At 36.7% G+C, this 24,769-nt stretch overlaps 1 protein-coding gene across 1 annotated transcript; it reads left to right on the top strand.

Moving 5' to 3' along the window:
• The first annotated feature begins 999 nt into the window (after nt 1–999).
• Nucleotides 1,000–2,302, top strand: LOC142239607 (alpha-tocopherol transfer protein-like). The gene is made up of 3 exons (XM_075311400.1): nt 1,000–1,301; nt 1,360–1,729; nt 2,045–2,302. The coding sequence occupies exons 1-3, from the start codon at nt 1,000–1,002 to the stop codon at nt 2,300–2,302; spliced, it is 930 nt and encodes a 309-aa protein (XP_075167515.1).
• Nucleotides 2,303–24,769: the final 22,467 nt, after the last annotated feature.

Here is a 24,769-nt window from a genome sequence, read left to right as displayed (position 1 = left end):
CCAAATTCTCGATAGAAATAAAAATTTGAAAAAAATTTCTGTAGAAATGAAACGTTGAAAAAAAAAAATTCTGTAGAAATGAAACGTTGAAAAAATAAAATGTTGAAAAAAAGTTCTATAGAATAATATTTCCATAGAAATACAATTTTGACAAAATTTTCTATAGAAATAACATTTTGACAAAATTTTCTATTGAAGAAAATTTTGACAACATTTTCTATAGAAGTAAAATTTTTGGTAAAAATAAAATTTTATCGAAATTTTCTATAGACATAAAATTTTTTTTTTTTTTTTTTTTTTTTGTTTGGTATTTTTTTTTTTTTTGGTAAAGTTTTCTCCAAATTTGGTAGATTTTTGGTTTGAGTGTCAACTGTGGTACTGTCTGTCCCTGGGCAAACAAATGTTTCGTCCGCAGATCATAAGATAGGATGAAATTTGCTCTTTCAAGAGGCTCTGGAAATCAGTTATCGGTGTATGTGTTTTGATACCATCCGATCTACATCAATAACTACGTGTGCCAAGTTTCGAGGTGATTGCTTGTTTCGTTATAAAGTTAGCGTAATTTCAACAAACGGACAGATGGATGGATATCGCTAGATCGACTCAGAATTTTACCACAATTCGGAATATAAACCTTATGGGGTCTGTGTTGCAAATGGAATGATAAAGTTAATATATTCTCCAACCAATGGTGGTGCCTATACAAATTTACTTTGCTATACTTTGTTGCCTTCCCTTCTCTTCCAACCACTTTATTTTTATAAGTTTTAAGAGAAGTTCATTGTATCATAAGATACTTTAAAGTTGACATAATTGAGCATATATGCATAGTTCTTCTGTTCGTTTGTTCCGACCCTAAGATCAAAATTAGATTAAACAGGTTAATGTCGTCATCATCACTAGCAACACTAAAGATTAAAAACTAACTTTTAGCAAATCTACCTTTAAAAATTATAAATAAGACCACATTTTTTGTTGAGTTCCCAGTTTAGTATCAAAATGCCAAAAGTTGAATGCTTAACTGAAGAACTACAGAAAGTTGCCGTAGACGAACTGGGAGAAGTACCATCGAGGATAGATAGTGATTTGGAAATTCTAAAGAAATGGATAGAACAACAACCACATTTGAGGGCACGTACTGATGATCAGTTTCTGATACAATTTCTAAGAGGATGTAAATATAGTTTGGAGAGGGCCAAAGAGAAAATCGATTTGTTTTTCACTTTAAAAACCAAATATCCAAATATGTTTGCCCCCATTGATGTGGATGAGAAAAAATTCAGAGATCTTCATGATTTTGGGTATGTACGAATAAGATTCTTGTCAAGGAAATTTTTTAAACATTTCACATTTCTATAGGTGCTATACTGTCTTACCAAAGCCCTTAAATGATACGGGTCCGCGACTTGTGGTTGGACAATTTAATTATAATGTTGGCGATTGTTTAATAGAAGAACTATATTATCCTGTCAGTGCCATGTTTGAGTTAGCATTGCTCCATGATCCCTATGCTGGCATTCAAGGAATAATTTTCATATTAGATTTTGGCAAATCGACCACAACTCATCTACTTCAATTCACACCGAGTTTTTGTAAGAAAGTTGTTTCATTTTTAGAAAAATCAATGCCTCTGCGTATTCGATCTGTATACTTCATAAATGTATCAACAGCAGCTCAACAAGTTTTTAAAATTATACTTCCATTGTGTTCGGAAAAATTGAGACAAAGGGTGAGTATTGCAAAGAATTAGAATTCACGCCTTCAGTTTATGTTCAAGTTTCGACCAAAATATTTTCTCTATTCAGTGAAATGGTTGAGACTTTTACATGGACTCTTTGTGGTCTCTCATATAGTAGTTGTACCTTTCGGACCCGGTTATAAAAACAAGTCCCTTATTGTGATCTAAAAATAGAATCAAATAGCACTAAATGTTAAGAAAACAGTTCGCCAAGTTGTTTTGCACAGAATTTTGGTCAAACGTTTCTATGTTATCCTGATCCTAAGATTTCTTATAATTTTCTTTTTGGATATTTGTCTATTCCAGATCCATATTCTTGGTAGTGATCTCAGTGAAATGAAGAAAGATATACCACTCAAATACTTGCCGAAAGATTATGGTGGTGATAATGGTTTATGCAAAGATCTCACCAGGGAATACCATAAAACCTATGACCAATATCGTGAATATTTTAAGGAAAATTCCAAATTCGGCACTGATGAAAATTTGCGACTTGGAAAGTCTTTGAACGTGGATGAACTATCTGGGGCAGTGGGTTCATTTAGAAAACTAGCAGTAGATTAATAAAAAAAACTCTTTTTCCTTAATGGTTTTAAGTTAAAGTAGGAAAAGAAGTTATATAGATATTTGCATTTCATATTATATCGAAAATATTTTTTTAACATTATTTTTGGAAAATTTATATAGAAATTGAGCCAAATTAGAATATAGGTACTGGCACTCCACATACAATAGATATCTAAAACTGTTTTATTGAGCATCATGTAGATATACATTTATATCATCCGGTCCAATTTTACAAAATGGAGTGCAAATAAATGGTCCATCGATCTTCAAATTATCTGATATGTATAAATCTATTAAATTTCGTCCTCAAAAAATCACCCCATTTACGATAAAATTATTGTAAATTTTGGTTTGTTGGAGAATTAGTTGTATGCGATTCAAGAGGGGGATACGGCAGAAGAATCGCTTATTTGTTTTTATACCATTCAACATAAACATTGTCATTCCGTTTGTAACACATCGAAATATTGCGCTTAGGACCCATAACGTATACTTTATGGGTCCTATTCTGGGTCGTGTTGAAATATTGAGTCGATCTAGAAATGTCCGTCCATCCGTCTGTTGAAATCACTTCCGAACGAAACAAGCTATCGACTTGAAACCTGGCACAAGTAGTTGTTGGCCTCTAACATCCGTGCAAGAATTGTTCCAAATCGGTCCATAACTATATATGTTATAACCCCCATATAAACCGACCCCAGATTTGACCTCCGGAGCCTCTTGGAGGTGCAAATTTCATCAGCAATTCGGTACATGGCGTTTATACATGGCCTATAATATCCATGCAAAAATTGGTCTAAATCGATCCATAATTATATATAGCCCCCATGTAAACGAATCCCCAGATTTGACCTCCGGAGACTCTTGGAGGAGCAAATTTCATCCGATTCGGTTTAAATTTGGTACGTGGTGTTAGTATATGGTCTCCAACTACCATGCCAAAATTGGTCCATATCGGTCCATAATCATATACAGCCCCCATATAAATCGATGCCCAGATTTGGATCGGCTTCATTCTCTGAAATGATCCCCAGATTCGACCTCTGGGGTCTTTTGGATGAGCAAAATTTATCAGATTCGGCTAAAATTGGAACATTGTGGTAGTATATGGCCGGTAACAACCATGTCAAACTTGTCGCATATCGGTCTATAGTTATATATAGCCGCCAGATAAACCGATCCCAATCACACAAAAATTGGTCCATATCGGTAAATAATGGTATATAGTCCCCATAAAAAGCGACCCCCATATCTCAATTCTGGCACTCTAATTACCGCGCAAAAGTTCATATCGGTTCGTAATTATTTGTAAACTTACTTATATATATCTTTATACCCACCACCATAGAATGCTGACGGGGGTATTTATAATAAGTTTGTCATTCCGTTTGTAACACATCGAAATATCTATTTCCGACTATATAAAGTATATATATTCTTGATCAGGGAGAAATTCTAAGATGATATGACGATGTCCGTCTGTCTGTCTGTTGTAATCACGCTACAGTCCTCAATAATGAAGCAATCGTGCTGAAATTTTGCACAAACTCGTCTTTTGTCTGCACCCAGAGACGGAATATGATCACCTCAAACATGTTTTAAGAGCAAAATGTTATTTTTGTATGGTGACCATGTAACATGTTTGTCACTGAAATGTTATTTTCTCGTCAAATGTAACCTGCTTGCCGAAATCAGATACATGATTTTCGCGAAAATAACATGGTTGCGAAAACCATGTTACATGGTCACCACCCAAATATAACATTTTGCTCTTAGAACATGTTTGAGGTGATCATATTCCTTCTCTGGGTGTGCAGGCAGGTCAAGTTCCAAGATGGGCTATATCGGTCCAGGTTTTGATATCGTCCCCATATAAACCGACCTCTCGATTTGGGGTCTTGGGCTTATAGAAATCGATGTTTTTATCCAATTTGCCTGAAATTGTAAATAATCTGGTATTTTAGGCTCACAAAAACGTGTATCGGATTAAGTTTTTATCGGTCCATTTGGTAATGTCTCCATATAGACCGACTTCACTTCATGAGGGTGTAGAAGGCGCACTGATCATGAAAATTGCTTGAAACTCAATGTAAAATTTCCAGATTTTACTTCTACAGATTTCAAATCAAGACGTTCTTTTATAATTTTCTTGCACACTTTCAAGTGATGTTAATGATTCCTCTAAAATTCAAACAAAAATGGTTCTTATAAATCCAGAATCTGATATAGTCCTCATAGGTGAAATCTTTAAATTTATCTTCGGGAAGTGTCCTTAAGTCCTCAAGCTCTCCTGAAATTTCAAAGGAAACCCTAATATTTGGTTCATGGTGGTGGGTATTTAAGATGCGGCCCGGCCGAACTTAGTGCTGTATATACTTGTTTTTGGCTAATATATACCACGTATAGACTAACTTACAATATAGAAGACGATGTTAAGAAGTTTTAAGATACATTGCCATCGATAAATATTACCACAACCCAAGTAATTCGATTGTGGATCAGGGATGATAAACGATGTTGACGAAAATGCACTAAAAATGTATTAAAAATGTACTTTTCGAAGTCAAAAGGTGATAAAATTACATAATATCAACATTGAAGACTATAGTAAAAGTACACGTATATTTAAAACTAGACCGATTTGAATTTTTTTTTTTAGATTTTCTAAAAAATTTTTTTTCTTCAAAATTTTATTTCTATAGAAAATTTTGTCAAAATTTTATTTTTATAGGAAATTTTTTCAAAATTTTATTTCTGTAGAAAATTTTGTCAAAATTTTATTTTTATAGGAAATTTTTTCAAAATTTTATGTCTATTGGAAAATTTTGTCAAAATTCTATTTCTATAGAAAATTTTGTAAAATTTTATTTCTAAAGAATATTTTGCCAAAATTTCATTTCTATAGAAAATTTCGTCAAAATTTTATTTCTATAGAAAATGTTGTCAAAATTTTTTCCAAATTTTTATACCCTCCACCATAGGATGTGGGTATATTAACTTTGTCATTCCGTCTGTAACACATCGAAATATTGCTCTAAGACCCCATAAAGTATATATATTCTGGGTCGTGGTGAAATTCTGAGTCGATTTGAGCATGTCCGTCCATCTGTTGAAATCACGCGAACTTCCGAACGAAACAAGCTATTTACTTGAAACTTGGCGTAAGTAGTTGTTATTGATGTAGGTCGGATGGTAATGCAAACGGGCCATATCGGACCACTTTTACGTATAGCCCCCATATAAACCGACCCCCAGATTTGGCTTGCAGAGCCTCTTGGAGAAGCAAACTTCAACCGATTCGCTTGAAATTTGGTATGTGGTGTTAGTAAATGGTCAATAACAGCCATGCAAAAATTGGCCCATATCGGTTCATAACTATATTTATATATAGCCCCCATATAAACCGATCCCCAGATTTGACGTCCGGAGCCTCTTAGAGGAGCAAAACTCATCCGATCAAGTGGAAAGTTGGTACGTGGTGTCAGTATATGGTCTCTAACAATCAAGCCAAAATTGGTCCATATAGGTCCATAATTATATATAGCCCCCATATAAACCGCTCCCCAGATTTGACATCCGTAGCCTCTTGGAGGAGCAAAATTCATACGATCCAGTTGAAATTTGGTATGTGGTGTTAGTATATGGTCTTTAACAGCCATGCAAAAATTGGTCCATATCGGTCCATAATTATATATAGCCCCCATATAAACCTATCCCCAGATTTGACCTCCGGAGCCTCTTAGAGGAGCCAAATTCATCCTATCCAGTTGAAATTTGGTACGTGGTGTCATTATATGGTCTCTAACAATCAAGCCAAAATTGGTCCATATAGGTCCATAATTATATATAGCCCCCATATAAACCGCTCCCCAGATTTGACATCCGTAGCCTCTTGGAGGAGCAAAATTCATACGATCCAGTTGAAATTTGGTATTTGGTGTTTGTATGTGGCCTATAACAACCATGCAAAAATTGGTCCATATCGGTCCATAATTATATATAGCCCCCATATAAATCGATCCCCAGATTTGAACTCCGGAACCCCTTGGAGGAGCAAAATTCATCCGATTCGGTTGAAATTTGGTACATTGCGCTAGTATATGGCCGCTAACAGCCATGCACAAATTGGTCCATATCGGTCTATAGTTATATATAGCCAATGGCCAATCACACAAATATTGGTCCATATCACCAAAAATAATCTATCAAAATTTTATTACTATAGAAAGTTTTGTCAAAATTTTATTTCTGTAGGAAATTTTGTCAAAATTTTATTTCTATAGAAAATTTTGTCAAAATTTTATTTCTATAGAAAATTTTGTGAAAATTTTATTTCTACAGATAATTTTGTCAACATTTTATTTCTATAGAAAATTTTGTCAAAATTTTGTTTCTATAGAAAATTTTGTCGAACTGAATTATATACGTCTTTAATCGGCTTTTTTTTGTTTAATATATCCCCCGTATGGACTAACCTACAATTTAGAAGACTGTGTTAAGGATTTTTTAAGATACCTTGCCATCGGCAAGTGTTACCGCAACCCAAGTAATTCGATTGTGGATGACAGTCTTTAGTAGATTCGGCCTGGCCGAACTTACGGCCGTATATACTTGTTTATTTTATTTCTATAGAAAATTTTTTGAAAATTTTATTTCTATAGAAAATTTTGTCCACAATTTATTTCCATTGAAAATTGCGTCCAATTTTTATTCTGTAGGAAATTTTGTCAAAATTTTATTTCGATAGAAAAAATGTATTTCTATAGAAAATTATGTCAAAATTTCATTTCTATAGAAAATTTTTTTTCAAAATTTTATTTCGTTGAAAAATATAAAAAAGCATAAAAATGTCAACTTTATGAAGCCTTTTGGGGATGACAGTCTTTAGAAAATCGATCAATCTATCCACATATTTTATGGGAGCTATAACTAAATCTGAATCGATTTCTATTATTGTTAGCAGGCTTTTATGTTATACCATAGAACAATTGGGAACAATGGTCGATATTATGTCAATTTGTTTGATACCAGAGATGGTTAACTTGTCCTGAAATTGAGTAAGATAGAGTTAATAAATAAGGCTATTTTAGCCAAGTTTTCGAAAATCGAGCGATACATATATATGGGATGGATGACAGTCTTTAGTAGATTCGGCCTGGCCGAACTTACGGCCGTATATACTTGTTTATTTTATTTCTATAGAAAAATTTTTTGAAAATTTTATGAAAATTTTGTCCACAATTTATTTCCATTGAAAATTGCGTCCAATTTTTATTCTGTAGGAACTTTTGTCAAAATTTTATTTCGATAGAAAAAAATGTATTTCTATAGAAAATTATGTCAAAATTTCATTTCTATAGAAAATTTTTTTCAAAATTTTATTTCGTTGAAAAATATAAAAAAAAGCATAAAAATGTCAACTTTATGAAGCCTTTTGGGGATGACAGTCTTTAGAAAATAGATCAATCTATCCACATATTTTATGGGAGCTATAACTAAATCTGAATCGATTTCTATTATTGTTAGCAGGCTTTTATGTTATACCATAGAACAATTGGGAACAATGGTCGATATTATGTCAATTTGTTTGATACCAGAGATGGTTAACTTGTCCTGAAATTGAGTAAGATAGAGTTAATAAATACAGCTATTTTAGCCAAGTTTTCGAAAATCGAGCGATACATATATATGGGAACTATATCTAAATCTGTACCGATTTCCATGAAATTTTGCACACTGAAAGGAATTATATTTTTTATGAAAAATGTGAGGACGATCGGTTGGTACAAAAGCGCAATGTGATCCCATTTGCCGAAATCGGGTGTTAGGGGAAATATATCTAAATTCTATCCGATTTTTTTATGAATGCGACCGGAATCCTGCGAACCCAAATTACATGGCCGGACGGACCGGCTGACGGGCTAGATCGACTTAAGAGGTGATTCTGAATCGGTCGGTATATATTTTGTGAGGTCTAAAAATCATTATATAAAATTAATAATATATAAAGGCACATTGTTTGCAAGATCACCATGTGGTTTAGGCTATAAAAACTTTTTATTAGAGAATTGCGTCTTCTATGCTAAGCAAAATTTGCATTCGTATAACATTTAATAAATTCATTTTTTTTGTGACATGCTTTCCCTTCATTACCAATGAAGTGGCCTAACTCTATTAACCCTTATACCATAATGATAATCTTGCAACCGCTGTTTTATTTGGTTTTTCAAAAAAATGTATATTAAAAAGAAATCTTCCGACCACGTTTTGTTTCTTTTATTCAATAACAATTTTATTACATAAGTCCCATAAATTATGCACTCTTATAATTATTGAAATATATTTTTTTTTGGTTTGGTAATATTCAATTGTTATGAAAGAGAAAATCTGTTGGCCTGCATTTGGCCGGAAGGATGTAATAAAAATTAAATATGCAATAAATCGTAAAGACTGCTTTATTGAAAATTTTACCTAAAACTCGTAATAATTAATAAAACTTCACACCTTACGAAAATGTCTCCCATAAACTTGGTTAATGCGTTAGCCATGGTTACTGAGTGCATTCATTATGTACTTGGGGCCAATTATATGCACTTGGCCATTTTAATAACCCTGAGTAAAATTTTTTAACACTTTCGCAGTTTCAACCTATAAACACCTTGAGCATTCATCCATTACAATTATTTCTGAGCATAAAATCTACCATCACAGTATCCCAACCCTAAGGTCTTCAAGTCAATTTTGGTTACTCCCGAAATTGTAATGCTTTAACACAAGGCCATGTGTGTGAACACACACACACACTGAGAGAACCATGCAACCACCATCATAATTTTACCGTATATTACCGTCCAAAATGAGTCCTTAAATATCAATGTAATTATAAATAAATTAAGCGTGTTAAATGTATTTAAACGCCCCTAATATTTCGCTTTGGCACAGGGCGTAGTGCGTTTAGCTACGCAAAGTTCATCTTCAATAAGCATTACACCATACAAATTAGCCATTATGGGTTTGCTTGATTTTAACGTGACCAGAGAAAACCTGCTGTATTAAGAAGTGATGGGAGAGAGCTCTTATTTTGCTTGTTTTCTGTTTTTGATCCATCTTATCTTCAATGAATTCGTTTTGGTTAAAAGTCATGAGGAAAGTGGAAAATAAAGCACCTGCAATTGCAAAGTTGTTTTTTTTTCGTCGCAACTTTTATCGTTTTGTTTTGAATCGTCTTAAATTTGTTATACTCTTTACAATGGAATAGGGAATATACTTAATTTGCCATTCCGTTGGCAACACATGGAGAAAGATACATTTAGATTGTAAAAATTTCACAAGTATTTCACTATTTCCATGTTAGGTTAGGTGGCAGCCCGATGTATCAGGCTCACTTAGACTATTCAGTCCATTGTGATACCACATTGGTGAACTTCTCTCTTATCACTGAGTGCTGCTCGATTCCATGTTAAGCTCAATGACAAGGGACCTCCTTTTTATAGCCGAGTCCGAACGTCGTTCCACATTGCAGTGAAATCACTTAGAGAAGCTTTGAAATCCTCAGAAATGTCACCAGCATTACTGAGATGGGATATTCCACCGCTGAAAAATTTTTGGTGTTCGGTCGAAGCAGGAATCGATCCCACGACATTGTGTATGCAAGGCGAGCATGGTAACCATTGCACCACGGTGGCTCCCACTATTTCCATATATTGGAAGAAAATTTCTTAAAAATTTAGACCTATAGAGGTTCAAATTAAAAGCGAAGCCGCCTCTGGAAGGAGGAGGCAAATTAATTTTTTTTGTTGTGCTATGAAAATGGTCACAACCATTTTATAATCGGCGAGCAAACAAAATTTTTGTGGCAAAAACGTTCCATGTTCCCAAAAATAAAATTTTTCTATAGGATGGGATCATATTTCTTCTATGCGTGCATGAATGCGAACCGATTGAAGGTGTTGGGAGAATGTACGGAAACACGAGACATGTCGAGCCATCAAAGTATAATAGGGGAGATGATGGGTGAAATGGCTGATGCCGCAACAAACCATTATCATATACCTGAGATGGCCATAGCAGCCGAGTTTAATAAACTGATGCCATTCCTGATGGTCTTGCGAGAATGGGACGCCAGAAGAGATACACAACGAATCACTGCACTTACTAGGTTCAGACCGAAAGGGAATCCTCCATGGCTGCGATGAGATTGGAGATGTTGGTAGAATGGACGGAAACACGAGACATTCGATCCATCAAAGGATAATAGGGGACACGGTGGGTGAAATGGCGGATGTCGCAACAGTCCATGATCGCATACCAGAGATGACCACATCTTTCCAAGAGATCCATAACGAATCACTGGACTGAAGACCTATAAGAGGTTCAGGCCGAAAGTAAAGCCGCCATGGCTGCTATGAGATTTAAGAAGTTGGGAGAATGGACGGAAGGTTAGGTTAGGTTAGGTTAGGTGGCAGCCCGATGTATCAGGCTCACTTAGACTATTCAGTCCATTGTGATACCACATTGGTGAACTTCTCTCTTATCACTGAGTGCTGCCCGATTCCATGTTAAGCTCAATGACAAGGGACCTCCTTTTTATAGCCGAGTCCGAACGGCGTTCCACATTGCAGTGAAACCACTTAGAGAAGCTTTGAAACCCTCAGAAATGTCACCAGCATTACTGAGGTGGGATAATCCACCGCTGAAAAACTTTTTGGTGTTCGGTCGAAGCAGGAATCGAACCCACGACCTTGTGTATGCAAGGCGGACATGCTAACCATTGCACCACGGTGGACGGAAAACACGAGACCATCAACGGATAATAGGCGCGAAATGACGAAATGGTCATAGCTGACGAGTGACACATTCTGATACCTGTCCTACTGGTCTTCGGAAAATTTAACGCCAAACAAGTATCCACGACCGTAAGTTCGGCCAGGCCGAAGCTTATGTATCCTCCACCATTGATTGCGTAAAAACTTCTACTGAAGACTGTCATCCACAATCGAATTACTTGGGTTGCGGTAACACTTGCCGATGGCAAGGTATCTTAAAACTTCCTAACACCGTCTTCTAAATTACAAGGTAGTCCATACGTAGTATATATTAAACTAAAAAAGGCCGATTAAATACGTATATAATTAAGTTTAAAGTTTCTATAGAAATAAAATTTTGACAACATTTTCTATAGAAGTAAAATTTGGAAAAAATATTCTATAGAAATAAAATTTGGAAAAAATTTTCTATAGAAATAAAATTTGGAAAAAAAATTATATAGAAATAAAATTTTGACAAAATTTTCTATAGAAATAAAATTTAGACAAAATTTTCTATAGAAATAAAATTTTTACAAAATTGTCTATAGAAATAAAATTTTTACAAAATTGTCTATAGAAATAACATTTTGACAATGTTTTCCATAAAAATAAAATTTTGGTAGATTATTTTTGGCTCGAGTGGCAACCATGAATATGAACCGATATGGACCAATTTTTGTGTGATTGGGGATCGGCTATATATAATTATGGACCGATATGGACCAATTTTTGCATGGTTGTTAGAGACCATATACTAACACCACGTTGCAAATTTCAACCGGATCGGATGAATTTTGCTCGTCCAAGAGGCTCCGGAGTTCAAATCTGGGGATCGTTTTATAAAGGGTGATTTGTTAAGAGCTTGATAACTTTTTTAAAAAAAAAAACGCATAAAATTTGCAAAATCTCATCGGTTCTTTATTTGAAACGTTAGATTGGTCCATGACATTTACTTTTTGAAGATAATTTCATTTAAATGTTGACCGCGGCTGCGTCTTAGGTGGTCCATTCGGAAAGTCCAATTTTGGGCAACTTTTTCGAGCATTTCGGCCGGAATAGCCCGAATTTCTTCGGAAATGTTGTCTTCCAAAGCTGGAATAGTTGCTGGCTTATTTCTGTAGACTTTAGACTTGACGTAGCCCCACAAAAAATAGTCTAAAGGCGTCAAATCGCATGATCTTGGTGGCCAACTTACCGGTCCATTTCTTGAGATGAATTGTTCTCCGAAGTTTTCCCTCAAAATGGCCATAGAATCGCGAGCTGTGTGGCATGTAGCGCCATCTTGTTGAAACCACATGTCAACCAAGTTCAGTTCTTCCATTTTTGGCAACAAAAAGTTTGTTAGCATCGAACGATAGCGATCGCCATTCACCGTAACGTTGCGTCCAACAGCATCTTTGAAAAAATACGGTCCAATGATTCCACCAGCGTACAAACCACACCAAACAGTGTATTTTTCGGGATGCATGGGCAGTTCTTGAACGGCTTCTGGTTGCTCTTCACTCCAAATGCGGCAATTTTGCTTATTTACGTAGCCATTCAACCAGAAATGAGCCTCATCGCTGAACAAAATTTGTCGATAAAAAAGCGGATTTTCTGCCACTGATTTTGGTAATAAAATTCAATGATTTGCAAGCGTTGCTCGTTAGTAAGTCTATTCATGATGAAATGTCAAAGCATACTGAGCATCTTTCTCTTTGACACCATGTCTGAAATCCCACGTGATCTGTCAAATACTAATGCATGAAAATCCTAACCTCAAAAGAATCATCCTTTATGAGGGCTACATATAATTATGGACTGATATGGACAAATTTGTAAATGGTTGTTAGAGACCATATACTATAACCATGTACCAAATTTCAGCCGTATCGAATGAAATTTGCTTCTCTTTTGAGGCTCCGCAAGCAAAATCTGGAGATCGGTTTATATGGGGTCTGCATATAATTTTGGACCGATGTGGACCAATTTTTGCAAGGTTTTTAAGGACCATATACCAACACCATGTGCCAAATTTCTGCCGGATCGGATGAAATTTGCTTCTCTTTGGGGCTCCGCAAACCAAATCGGGGGATCGGTTTATATGCGGGCTATATGTAATTATTGACCGATATGGGCCAATTTTTGCATGGGTATTGGAGACCATATACCAACACCATGTACAAAATTTTAGCCAGATCTGAGCGTCGGTTATTATGGCGGCTATACGTAAAAGTGGACCGATATGGCCCATTTGCAATACCATGCGACCTACATCAATAACAACTACTTGTACCAAGTTTAAAGTCGATAGCTTGTTTCGTTCGGAAGTTAGCGTGATTTCAACAGACGGACGGACGGACGGACGGACGGACACGCTCAGATCGACTCATTATTTCACCACGATCCCGAATATATATACTTTATGGGGTCTTAGAGCAATATTTCGATGTGTTACAAACGGAATGACAAAGTTAATATAACCCCCATCCTATGGTGGAGGGTATAAAAAGGCACATGAAAAATGTATACGGTAAAATTCTGTATCTGCTGCAAAGCCTCTTGAACAGTTTTAACTAATGATCGTATGCACGAGATGGTCATAGCTGACGAGTGACACATTCTGATACCTGTCCTACTGGTCTTGGGAAAATGGAACGCCAAAAAAGACCCATAACGAATCACTGGAATAAAGAACTATAACGATTCAGACCAAAAGCAAAACCGCCATGGCTACAATGAAATTGAAGATTAAATCATCAAAGGATAGCATGATCGTACACCTGCAATGACCACAAGTGCCGAGTGTAACTATCTGGCATCAGTCCTAATGATCCAGGGAGAATGGGATCCCAGCACAGATACCAGAGGATAGATGATAGGTTCGATGACGGGAATGGGTGTTTAAAACACGAGATCCTATTCCAAATATCGGACCACAGCACAATCCTGCAGGAAGAATTGGGTGCCATAAGTTTAGGTTATGTGGCAGCTCACTTAGACTATTCAGTCCATTGTGATACCACATTGGTGAACTTCTCTCTTATCACTGAGTGCTGCCCGATTCCGTGTTAAGCTCAATAACAAGGGACCTCCTTTTTATAGCCGACGTTATAGACGGCGTTCCGCATTGCAGTAAAACCACTTAGAGAAGCTTTGAAACCCTCAGAAATGTCACCAGCGGTACAGAGGTGGGATAATCCACCGCTGAAAAACTTTTTGGTGTTCGGTCGAAGCAGGAATCGAACCCACGACCTTATGTATGCAAGGCGGGCATGCTAACCATTGCACCACTGTGGCTCCCAAATGTGTTAATTGGCTTGGTAATAACACGAGGTCACAAAACTTTAACATTTTCACAAATTGCCGGAGGGCAAGAAAGGCAATAGCAGAAATTACGATTACGGATCGCGAAACTTATTAGAATGCAAAAGAATGACCAACGAATATTGGGAATACGGCAGGATCATCAAAGTCACTGGCCATAAGAGCTGGGACACATAAGGAAGTGGGCTTGAAAAACGCAAACGCAATCATATACCTAATATGGGTGCCAGGCCACAGGAACATACCGGGGAATTGCGAACTGGTGGATCTGGAAAACGTTAACTTAAGCAGTCTGCTAAACTTTTTGGAACACTCAGGTTGGTTCAACAGAATAAAACAATCGGGTGGGTTCAACGGTACGATGTGGACCAATGCAACGGTGGGAAGGACGACGGAAATACCATGGGGTGACACAGATAAGAAAAAATCAGGAGAACTACTCAAGAAGAGCAAGTCGACAGCCAGGAGGACCGCGGAAATAATAAAATGGAATAGAATTGATAGATTATCTGTGCCGAATGAGAGCAGCAGGGGATAGTGCATGTAGGGCGTGTTTTGAGGGTGATGAGACATTGGAACAATACCTTTGTCACTGCCATGTCATTAGAAGGCGCAGAGTTGACCATATCGGTAACGAGGCGATTCTCGACCTGGACCAACTGGGAAATTTGGCTAGGTCGCAAATTAGGGAATTAAAGGGTGACCTAACCTAACCTAAGGGTGATACGGTCAAAATTTGGTCAATGTAAACTTGACGTATTTCTTTCAATTTTGCATTTAAAAAACCTGAACACCCCTCATTTTGAAGGTGTGTGTGTGTAGAATGTTGCTTCTATTTTGATTTTGGAATTCACTCTTCAGTTGTCAAAATGCCGTCCAAGCAAGAAGAGCAGCGTATCAAAATTTTGCTCGCGCATCGCTAAAATCCGAGCTACTCGCACGCAAAGCTGGCAAAATCGCTAAAAGTAGCCAAATCATCGGGGGGAAATCGAAAACCAGAAGCCGCTGAGACGACAAAGAGAGTTTCCGGTAGTTTCAAGCGAAACCCTAACCTCTCTCTCCGAGATGCCGCAAATAAGCTGGGTGTATCGTCTACTACCGTGCATCGACCCAAAAAACGAGCCGGACTATCGACTTACAAGAAGGTAGTGACTCCAAATCGCGATGATAAATAAAATACGAGGGCCAAAGCCCGATCCCGGAGGCTGTACACGACGATGCTGACGAAGTTTGACTGCGTGGTAATGGACGACGAAACCTACGTAAAAGCCGACTACAAGCAGCTTCCGGGACAGGAGTTTTATACGGCAAAAGGAAGGGGAAAGGTAGCAGATATTTTCAAGCACATAAAACTGTTAAAGTTCGCAAAGAAATATCTGGTTTGGCAAGCCATCTGTACCTGTGGCTTGAAAAGCAGCATTTTCATAGCTTCCGGGACTGTCAACCAAGAAATTTACGTGAAAGAGTGTTTGAATAAACGTCTGCTGCCTTTCCTGAAGAAACACGGTTGTTCCGTACTGTTTTGGCCGGATTTGGCATCTTGCCATTACGGTAAAAGGGCCATGGAGTGGTACGCCGCCAACAACGTGCAGGTGGTTCCCAAGGACAAGAACCCTCCCAACACGCCAGAGCTCCGCCCAATTGAGAAATACTGGGCTATTGCCAAGCGGAACCTAAAGAAGACCAAAAAAAAAAACTGCTAAGGACGAGCAGCAGTTCAAGGCAAACTGGCTTTCTGCGGCGAAGAAGGTGGACAAGGTGGCTGTACCAAATCTGATGGCAGGTGTCAAGCGTGAGGCCCGGCAATTCGGATTTGGAAAAGCGAAAGCCTAACTGAATATTTTGCCTGAATTTTATACTAATTGAACTTCAAAAAGAAATTTAATTTGATTTTTTAAATAAACGATTTCACCGATTTACACGCGCTTTCCCTTGACCAAATGTTGACCTTATCACCCTTTAGTTAATTACACAGATTTTAGGAAATAAAGGAACGATAAGATGGCAAGAAAAAGTTAGAGCGCACAACAATCAGAATATATTTTTACGAGAAACATGTAACGTGATTGTATTATTAGTGAGAATTTCCAAAAAATCAGCCCTAGGGCTTGAAATCAACATATAGTTCGTAATTAATACACGTTCGTAACTCGTAATTAATACACACTTGAATCTGTCATAATCTTTGGCGTAGGGTATCCTATAGTAATTGGCTTATTATAACTCTTTATCACTTGTTTTTGGTTTTCCCTCTCTCTCTCTCGTTGAATCAAATTCACCAATTCACGAGCATGTGAACATATTTCGGATTATGTACGCTTCACAACTTTATTGGCGTGAAATTATCCCATAATGATTACTGTTGCATAGCACGCCGAATTGTCGTAACTATGCATAGGCTTGCAAGGTGAGTGGCTAATTTATGGATGAATCCATCGATCGCCAGCTCAAATTATAGCATGTTATCTGCAACCCAATTGGAAATATCTTTCAATCGATATTGACCACATTTCTTTTTGTTTTACACGTACTCATTGGCATGTTAATATGCAATATATTTAGTCAAAGATTACAACTCGTGAGTTGTTATAGTCTCATTACCACCAATAAAGTTCTTAGCCTGCAATTTGGGACAATCGCAAATTTATGTAAGTAATTTAAAAAATATGATCGTGAAGTAAAGTGCAGCATAAAAAATACAAAAATACGGCTAATACGGCCTAAAGTTTTGCTAGCTGTTCTATATACTTTTCTAAATCGAAAATTGGCTAAAATGGAGCTCTTGTCGTGTTACGAAAATAAATACCCTATTGTTAACTGGGATGAAAAAACTGTAAAAATCACTTTAAAATGAATTCGTTGAGATAATGGAGGACTATATTACTCCTATATATCTATCAACATACCATTTAAAATAGAAAGGCAAGGCAGCAGTCTATCTATCGTTTACGCCTATATAGATATCTAATAATCTTAAATTAGGATATCTCGAAATTTGCACTTTTAATATATTTTTAAGACGAACATCTTTTTATACCCTCCACCATAGGATGGGGGTATATTAACTTTGTCATTTCGTTTGTAACACATCGAAATATTGCTCTAAGACCCCATAAAGTATATATATTCTGGATCGTGGTGAAATTCTGAGTCGATCTAAGCACGTCCGTCCGTCTGTTTAAATCACGCTAACTTCCGAACGAAACAAGCTATAGACTTGAAACTTGGCACAGGTAGTTGTTATTGATCTAGGTCGGATGGTATTGCAAATGGGCTATATCGGACCACTTTTACGTGTAGCCCCCATATAAACCGACGCTCAGATTTGGCTTGCGGAGCCTCTTGGAGGAGCAAAATTCATCCGATCCGGTTGCAATTTGGTTCATAGTGTTAGTATATGATCTTAACAAACATGCAAAAATTGGTCCATATCGGTCCATAATCATATATAGCCCCCATATAAACCGATCCCCAGATTTGGCTTGCGGAGCCTCTAAGTGAAGCAAATTTCATCCGATCTGGCTGAAATTTGGTACATAGTGTACGTATATGGTCATAATTATATATAGCTCCATATAAACCGATCGCCCGATTTGACCTGGGGATCGGTTTATATGTGGCTATATATAATTATGGACCGATATGGACCAATTTTTGCATGGTTGTTAAAGACCATATACTGACACAATGTACCAAATTTCAGCCGGATCGGATGAAATTTGCTTCTCTTAGAGGCTCCGAAAACCAAATCGGGGGATCGGTTTATACGGGGGCTATATATAATTATGGCCCGATGTGGACCAATTTTTGCATGGTTGTTAGAGACCATATACCAACACCATGTACCAAATTTCAGCCGGATCGGATGAAATTTGTTTCTCTTAGAGACTCCGCCAGCCAAATCGGGCGAACGGTTTATATTGGAGCTATATATAATTATTGACCGATGTAGACCAATTTTTGTATAGTTGTTAGAGACCATATACTAACACCATGTACCAAATTTCAGCCGGATCGGATGAAATTTTCTTCTCTTAGAGGCTCCGCAAGCCAAATTTGGGGGTCCGTTTATATGGGGCTATATATAATTATGGACCGATGTTAAGCAATTTTTGCATAGTTGTTAGAGACCATATACTAATACGATGCACCAAGGCCGTAGCCAGGATTTTAATTAGGGGGGGGTTCAACTTAAAAAAAAAATATTCACATAATCTCATGTGTAGAAAATTTTATTTATGCATAGGTATGTATACAATATTTATACCCTTCACCACTACTGTGGTACAGGGTATAATAAGTTTGTGCATTTGTATGTAACGCCAAGAAGGAAATGTCTGAGACCCATTGTTTAGTATACCGATCGTCTTAGAATTAATTTCTGAGTCGATTTAGAGATGTCCGTCTGTCTGGCTGTCTGTCTGTCTGTCCGTCCGTCTGTCTGTTCATGTATTTTTGTGCGCAAAGTACAGGTCGCAGTTTAAGTCCGATCGTCCTCAAATTTGGCATAGGGTCGTGTTTTGGGACAAAGACAACGCTATTGATTTTGGAAAAAATCGGTTCAGATTTAGATATAGCTGCCATATATATTTATCCCCGATCTGGTCATAATTGGCGTGTTTATCAACCGATGTTCTTCAAATTCAGTACATCCGAATATTTTATGAGTCTCGAAAAACTTGCAAAATATCAGCTAAATCGGTTCAGATTTAGATATAGCTCCCATATATATCTTTCGTCCGATTTAGACTCACATGACCACAGAGGCCAAAGGTTACTACCGATTTTCGTGAAATTTGCATAAAGAGTAGAATTGGCATTCTACCAATGCTTGGTAAATTTGATTGAAATCGGTTCAAATTTAGATATAGCTCCCATATATATCTTTCGTCCGATTTGAACTTATATGGTCTCAAAAGCCAGAGTTTTGCCGTGATTTGGTTCAAATTTTGCACAAGGAGTACGTTGACAGTATCGGTAAGTGTGCCAAATCTTTCGCCCGATTTATACTCAAATGACCACGAGGGCCAAAGTTAAACTCCCACTTACGTGAAATTTTGCAGAGATAACAGAATTATTATTCTAACTATGCATGTCAAATTTAGTCGAAATCGGTTCAGATTATATATAGCTCCCGTTATATGTACACCAGAGTTGGGAAATATGATAGACTATTTCATATTTTAGACCCATTTTCAATGGGATTTTCCTCCAATTGACTGCATAGTTTCCACGGAGAATATATTAATTATGATATTTAAGTGTGTCAAGTTTGATCTAATTTGGTTCAGAATTAGATAAAGCCTCCATATATTCGTTTTTCCGGTTTATACAAATATGGCCAAAATTCCCACACTTTACACAAAATTCTGTGATAATTTCCCCATATCTTATTCATATCCTACACACTGTAATGCCAGACTTTCCACAGAACGGTTGAGTTTTAAATAAGGCTCCAAGTCGCCCGACTTGACCAAATAATATATCACAACCCACATTTGACCACATATCTTGGCAAGATCTAACCAATATCCTTGTAAAATCATCACTGCTGAATAACAAAAATTGTAAGTGTTACTCAAATTGTCCTATATCTCGAATACATGTATCGCCTGATAAATCATAAATGCTCTTTGTATAATTACATTAAAATTTCTATCGCTTCATATTTCCTATATGTGTTTACTAACATTGTGTTTCATTCCAGGGCGTTAGCCGATTTCAATTTTAATTCTTTTTGTAGAAGTACAAAAAATTGTCTCCATTATAAGTATTTGTATCTGGGAATGCAAACCTTTATATAGCTCCCAGCAAATTTGAAGTAGTTGCGATGGTAACACAAATGTTGGTCTACATGGTGGTGAAGGGTATAATATAGTCGGCTCCGCCCGACTTTAGACTTTACTTACTTGTTTTATAATATAAAATTGAGCCGACGGGCTTTTTGGGCAGCAAATAAATCAATGACTTCTTCAGTCGGCACATTTATTTGGCGATGAACCGACATTAATGCCAATCCATTGAGTCTACTCTCGCTAGTCGAATTTCTAAGATACGTCTTTAATCTCTTCATTGTTGAAAATGAACGTTCGGATGAGCACGTAGTAACTGCCGGTCCGGTCAGTATCGTAGTACCCCCGCGAATGATTTAGTACCTTTTGTGTAGACATTTTTGAGTCGATATCAGATTTATGGTACAATAGCTTTGAAAAAATATTTTAATATTTTAAGAAAGTCGTTATCAACCTTATTTGCTAATAGTCTTTTACAAATATGGCATGTTCATGTGGGAAGAAAATCTCGATTTTGTAAAAGACATAGTCAAAAACAGGATTTTATTGAACTTCAAGAAAGTTTTAGTCGAAAAAAGAATGCGATTCTATATTATCGATTTTTTATTTCGGTAGAAAATGTTGTCAAAATTTTATTTCTATATAGAATTTTTGCAAAATTTTGTTTTTATAGAAAACTAGCGTAACCCGGCCCGCTTCGCTGCGCCTTCCGAAGCGTATTTGGAGGAACATTTTGCGTTAACTTAGTCAACTATATCCTTCGTGCTGAAAACAAATTCGAAAAGATTTGAATTCTTTTAAACAAATCGGGCTACTTGATTTTTCGTTTATAGGTACAAATACGGCGGGAGAGGGTGTACCTTCTTCTATATTTCTTGTGAATTTTAAGTGTGGTTTGTCAAGGAAAGGTATCCTTCTCCTCAACATATCTGAAAATTAAGCATTATATTATAATAACATACAAAGAATTACTGTTTCCCATCCAATAAATCGGAAAAGGCAAAAGTAGTAAAAAATTTTACCACATTAACATTTGCTAAAATGTTGGAAAATAATGCACCCTCTACGTTGGCTGCCAATTTCATGTAAATTTAAGTTCTTTACTAAAAAGAAGTCTGGCAGAAGCCTGTGCAAAAATCATAAAATTATGTACCGAGTTCCCATTTACGGACAACCCTCTACTTTACTAATAAGAAGTCTGGAAGAAAGAAGCCTGTGCAAAAATCATAAAATTATGTACCGAGTTCCCATTTACGGACAACCCTCTACTTTCAACTTAAGAAAAAAAAAACGGACAAAAGGGAACCCTCTCTTTACTAATAAGAAGTCTGGAAGAAAGAAGCCTGTGCAAAAATCATAAAATTATATATCGAGTTCCCATTTACGGACAACCCTCCACTTTTAATTTAAGAGAAAAAAACCGACAAAAGGGAACTCTCTCCCCACCTTCGCTCCACTCTGACCTGATATCGGACTATCACGTACCCTATATTAATTTCGCAACTACTCCCTATAAATTCTATCCAAGTAAATCGACAAAGTTTATTTCAATTTTCCCCTTCCCCAACCAGATATCGAAAAATCATATATTAATTTAAAAATCATGTATAAATTTCATCACCTCCTCCCACGTTCCCTGTAAATTTCAAGTAGATCGGAGATGTTTAATTTTTGCTCTATTGTTTTAAAGGGACGTCACTTTCCCCGATACAATATCGACAAACACCGTAGTGAATAGCACCCTAACCTTCCCTGAAAATTCTTGAAACTTTCCTTCAAGTGTGGGGCAATGAAGGTTGCCCCTTCATTTATAACCTTTTCCCCCGCTTACTTTGTAAATTTCAAGAAAACTTACATATTTCATGTTAGCCTGATACCGAAACAGGCAATTGACGTCCAAATGCATTATATCTAATTATATAATTATTTTTCGAGCTTTATGGACAGATATAGATTAAGGAACATGGTTAATAGAGCCATTTTTTTGCAGTTTTAGAGGAGGACCTCCTCCCCGACCAAATGTCGAAAAGCGTATCTTTTGTAAACGTCCCAGAAAATGTCAAGCAAATTATAAGCCTAAAGGGGCGGCCTCTCTTCCGTCCAAAAATCACAAAATCAGGTATCAACTATTACGGTTGACAGAGGTTACGATCTCTCCCCAGTCCTCTGTAAATTTCAAGTAACTCGGTAAAGTTTAATTGTTTCTCTGTATGTACTTAAGAGAAGCGGATGTCTCCCTATGCCCTTTTATTTTTATTAAAAAATCAGGAACCTGATATAAATTTCATAACCTCACCCATTTTTCCGTAAAATTTCAGTCGGGGGAGTTTAGTTTTGTTTTCACTGTACTTTAAAAAAAGTCGGGCAAAGGGGTGGCCCCCTCCCCGACCAAATATCGAAAAATAATGTAGCGGATTTTTGTCTAGATGCCAACCCCAACATTCAATGAAAATTTCATGCAAATCGCATAATTTTGTTCCAAGTTTCAAAAAGTAAGGCAAGGGGGAGGTCCCCTCCCCGTCCGCATATGAAATCATCAGGTACCCCATAATAATTCCATAACCTCACCGCATGTTCTCTTTAAATCTCAGATAATTTAGAGAATTTTAGTTTTTTCACTGTACTTTAAAAAAAAGTCGAACAAAGGGGAGGTCCCCCTCCGCCACCAAATATCGAAATATAAAGTAGCGGATCTTTGTCTATTTGCCAACCCCAACCTTCAATGAAAATTTCAAGCAAATCGGTCAACTTTGGTCCAATTTTCAAAAAGTCCGACAAAGGGGAGGTCCCCCTCCGCGACCAGGTGTCAAAAAATGAGGTACCCTATTTTCACCACATGAACGTCCCCTATGATCTCTGAAAGGTTCAAGTAAATCGGTTCAGCCGTTTCGGAGCCAACTCGGTTCATACATACAAACAAACAAACAAACAAATAAACAAACATAGATTGAATTTTATATATATAGATTTTGTCAAAATTTTATTTCAATTGAAAATTTTGTAAAAATTTTATTTCTATAGGAAATTTTTGCAAAATTTTATTTCTATAGAAAATTTTGTCAAAATTTTATTTTCTTTAAAATTCAGTGTCTTGACAATAATCTTCCAATGAAATTTTTGTTGAAATTTAGTAAAAAGTACCTTTCCGCTCAAAAAATACCTTTTTTGTACTTTCTTAAAAATTGTATTTTCCATCCCTGTATTTTCCATCCCTGGCAAAGTGACCAAAATTTTTTTTGTGTTTGGCTGTTTCGTTGTTGTTGCTATGACCAAACAAAGCGAGTCATGTTCACAAAAAGAACAACAAACACACATAAAAAGCAGAAAGACATTTTCCAAAAATGAAATTTGTGGTGTGAGAACAAAAACAATTTGTTTTTTTTTTTTCGACCGTCGTTTGACGGGCTTTTTAACTAGTATTCTATGATTTGTGCAAGTTTTATAGGTAAGCGATTTTCAAAATAAAACCTTCAGCTTTTCTTCAACATCTTCGATAAGATTTTTCTATCAGCTAAAAATATATATTTATTTATATAAAAACATTCATTCATTTCGGGGGGGGTTTGATCCCCCTCATCCCCCCCCCCTGAATACGGCCTTGCCATGCACCAAATTTCAGCCGGATCGGATGAAATTTGCTGCTTTTAGAGGATCCGCAAACCATATCTTGGGATCGGTTTGTATGGGGGCTATATATAATTATGGACCGATGTGGACCAATTTTTGCATGGTTGTTGGAGACGATATACTAACACCACAAACCAAATTTCAACGGGATCGGATGAATTTTGCTCCTCTAAAAGGCCCCGGAGTTCAAATCTGGGGATCGGTTTATATGGGGGCTATATATAATTATGGACCGATATGGACCAATTTTTGCATTGTTGTTAGAGATCATATACTAATACCATGCTCCGAATTTCAGCCGGATCGGAAGAAATTTGCTTCTCTTAGAGGCTCCTCAAGACAAATCTGGGGATCGGTTTGTATGGGGCTATATATAATTATGGACCGATATGGACCAATGGTTGTTAGAGACCAAATACTAACACCACAAACCAAATTTCAACGGGATCGGATGAATTTTGCTCCTCTAAGAGGCTCCGGATTTCAAATCTGGGGATCGGTTTATATGGGGGCTATATATAATTATGGACCGATGTAGACCAATTTTTGCATGGTCATTAGAGGCCCTATACTAACACCATGTACCAAATTTTAGCCAGATCGGATGAAATATGCTTCTCTTAGAGGGTCTGGAAGCCAAATTTGGGGGTCCGTTTATATTGGGGCTATACGTAAAAGTGGACCGATATGGCCCATTTGCAATACCATCCGACCTACATCAATAACAACTACTTGTGCCAAGTTTCAAGTCGATAGCTTGTTTCGTTCGGAAGTTAGCGTGATTTCAACAGACGGACGGACATGCTCAGATCGACTCAGAATTTCACCACGACCCAGAATATATATACTTTATGGGGTCTTAGAGCTATATTTCGATGTGTTATAAACGGAATGACAATGTTAATATACCCCCCATCCTATGGTGGAGGGTA

This window comes from Haematobia irritans, chromosome 5 (assembly GCF_050003625.1).
Source record: "Haematobia irritans isolate KBUSLIRL chromosome 5, ASM5000362v1, whole genome shotgun sequence".
In the NCBI taxonomy this organism is placed as follows: domain Eukaryota; kingdom Metazoa; phylum Arthropoda; class Insecta; order Diptera; family Muscidae; genus Haematobia; species Haematobia irritans.
This window is presented reverse-complemented; position numbering and strand designations above follow the sequence as displayed.

What these genes read in the sequence shown, in the direction of transcription:
- LOC142239607 (XM_075311400.1), top strand. Translation starts at nt 1,000, where the DNA reads ATGCCAAAAGTTGAATGCTTAACTGAAGAACTACAGAAAGTTGCCGTA. An exon ending in AGAGATCTTCATGATTTTGG is followed by an intron (nt 1,302 to 1,359) that starts GTATGTACGAAT and finishes ACATTTCTATAG; the next exon opens with GTGCTATACTGTCTTACCAA. An exon ending in CGGAAAAATTGAGACAAAGG is followed by an intron (nt 1,730 to 2,044) that starts GTGAGTATTGCA and finishes TGTCTATTCCAG; the next exon opens with ATCCATATTCTTGGTAGTGA.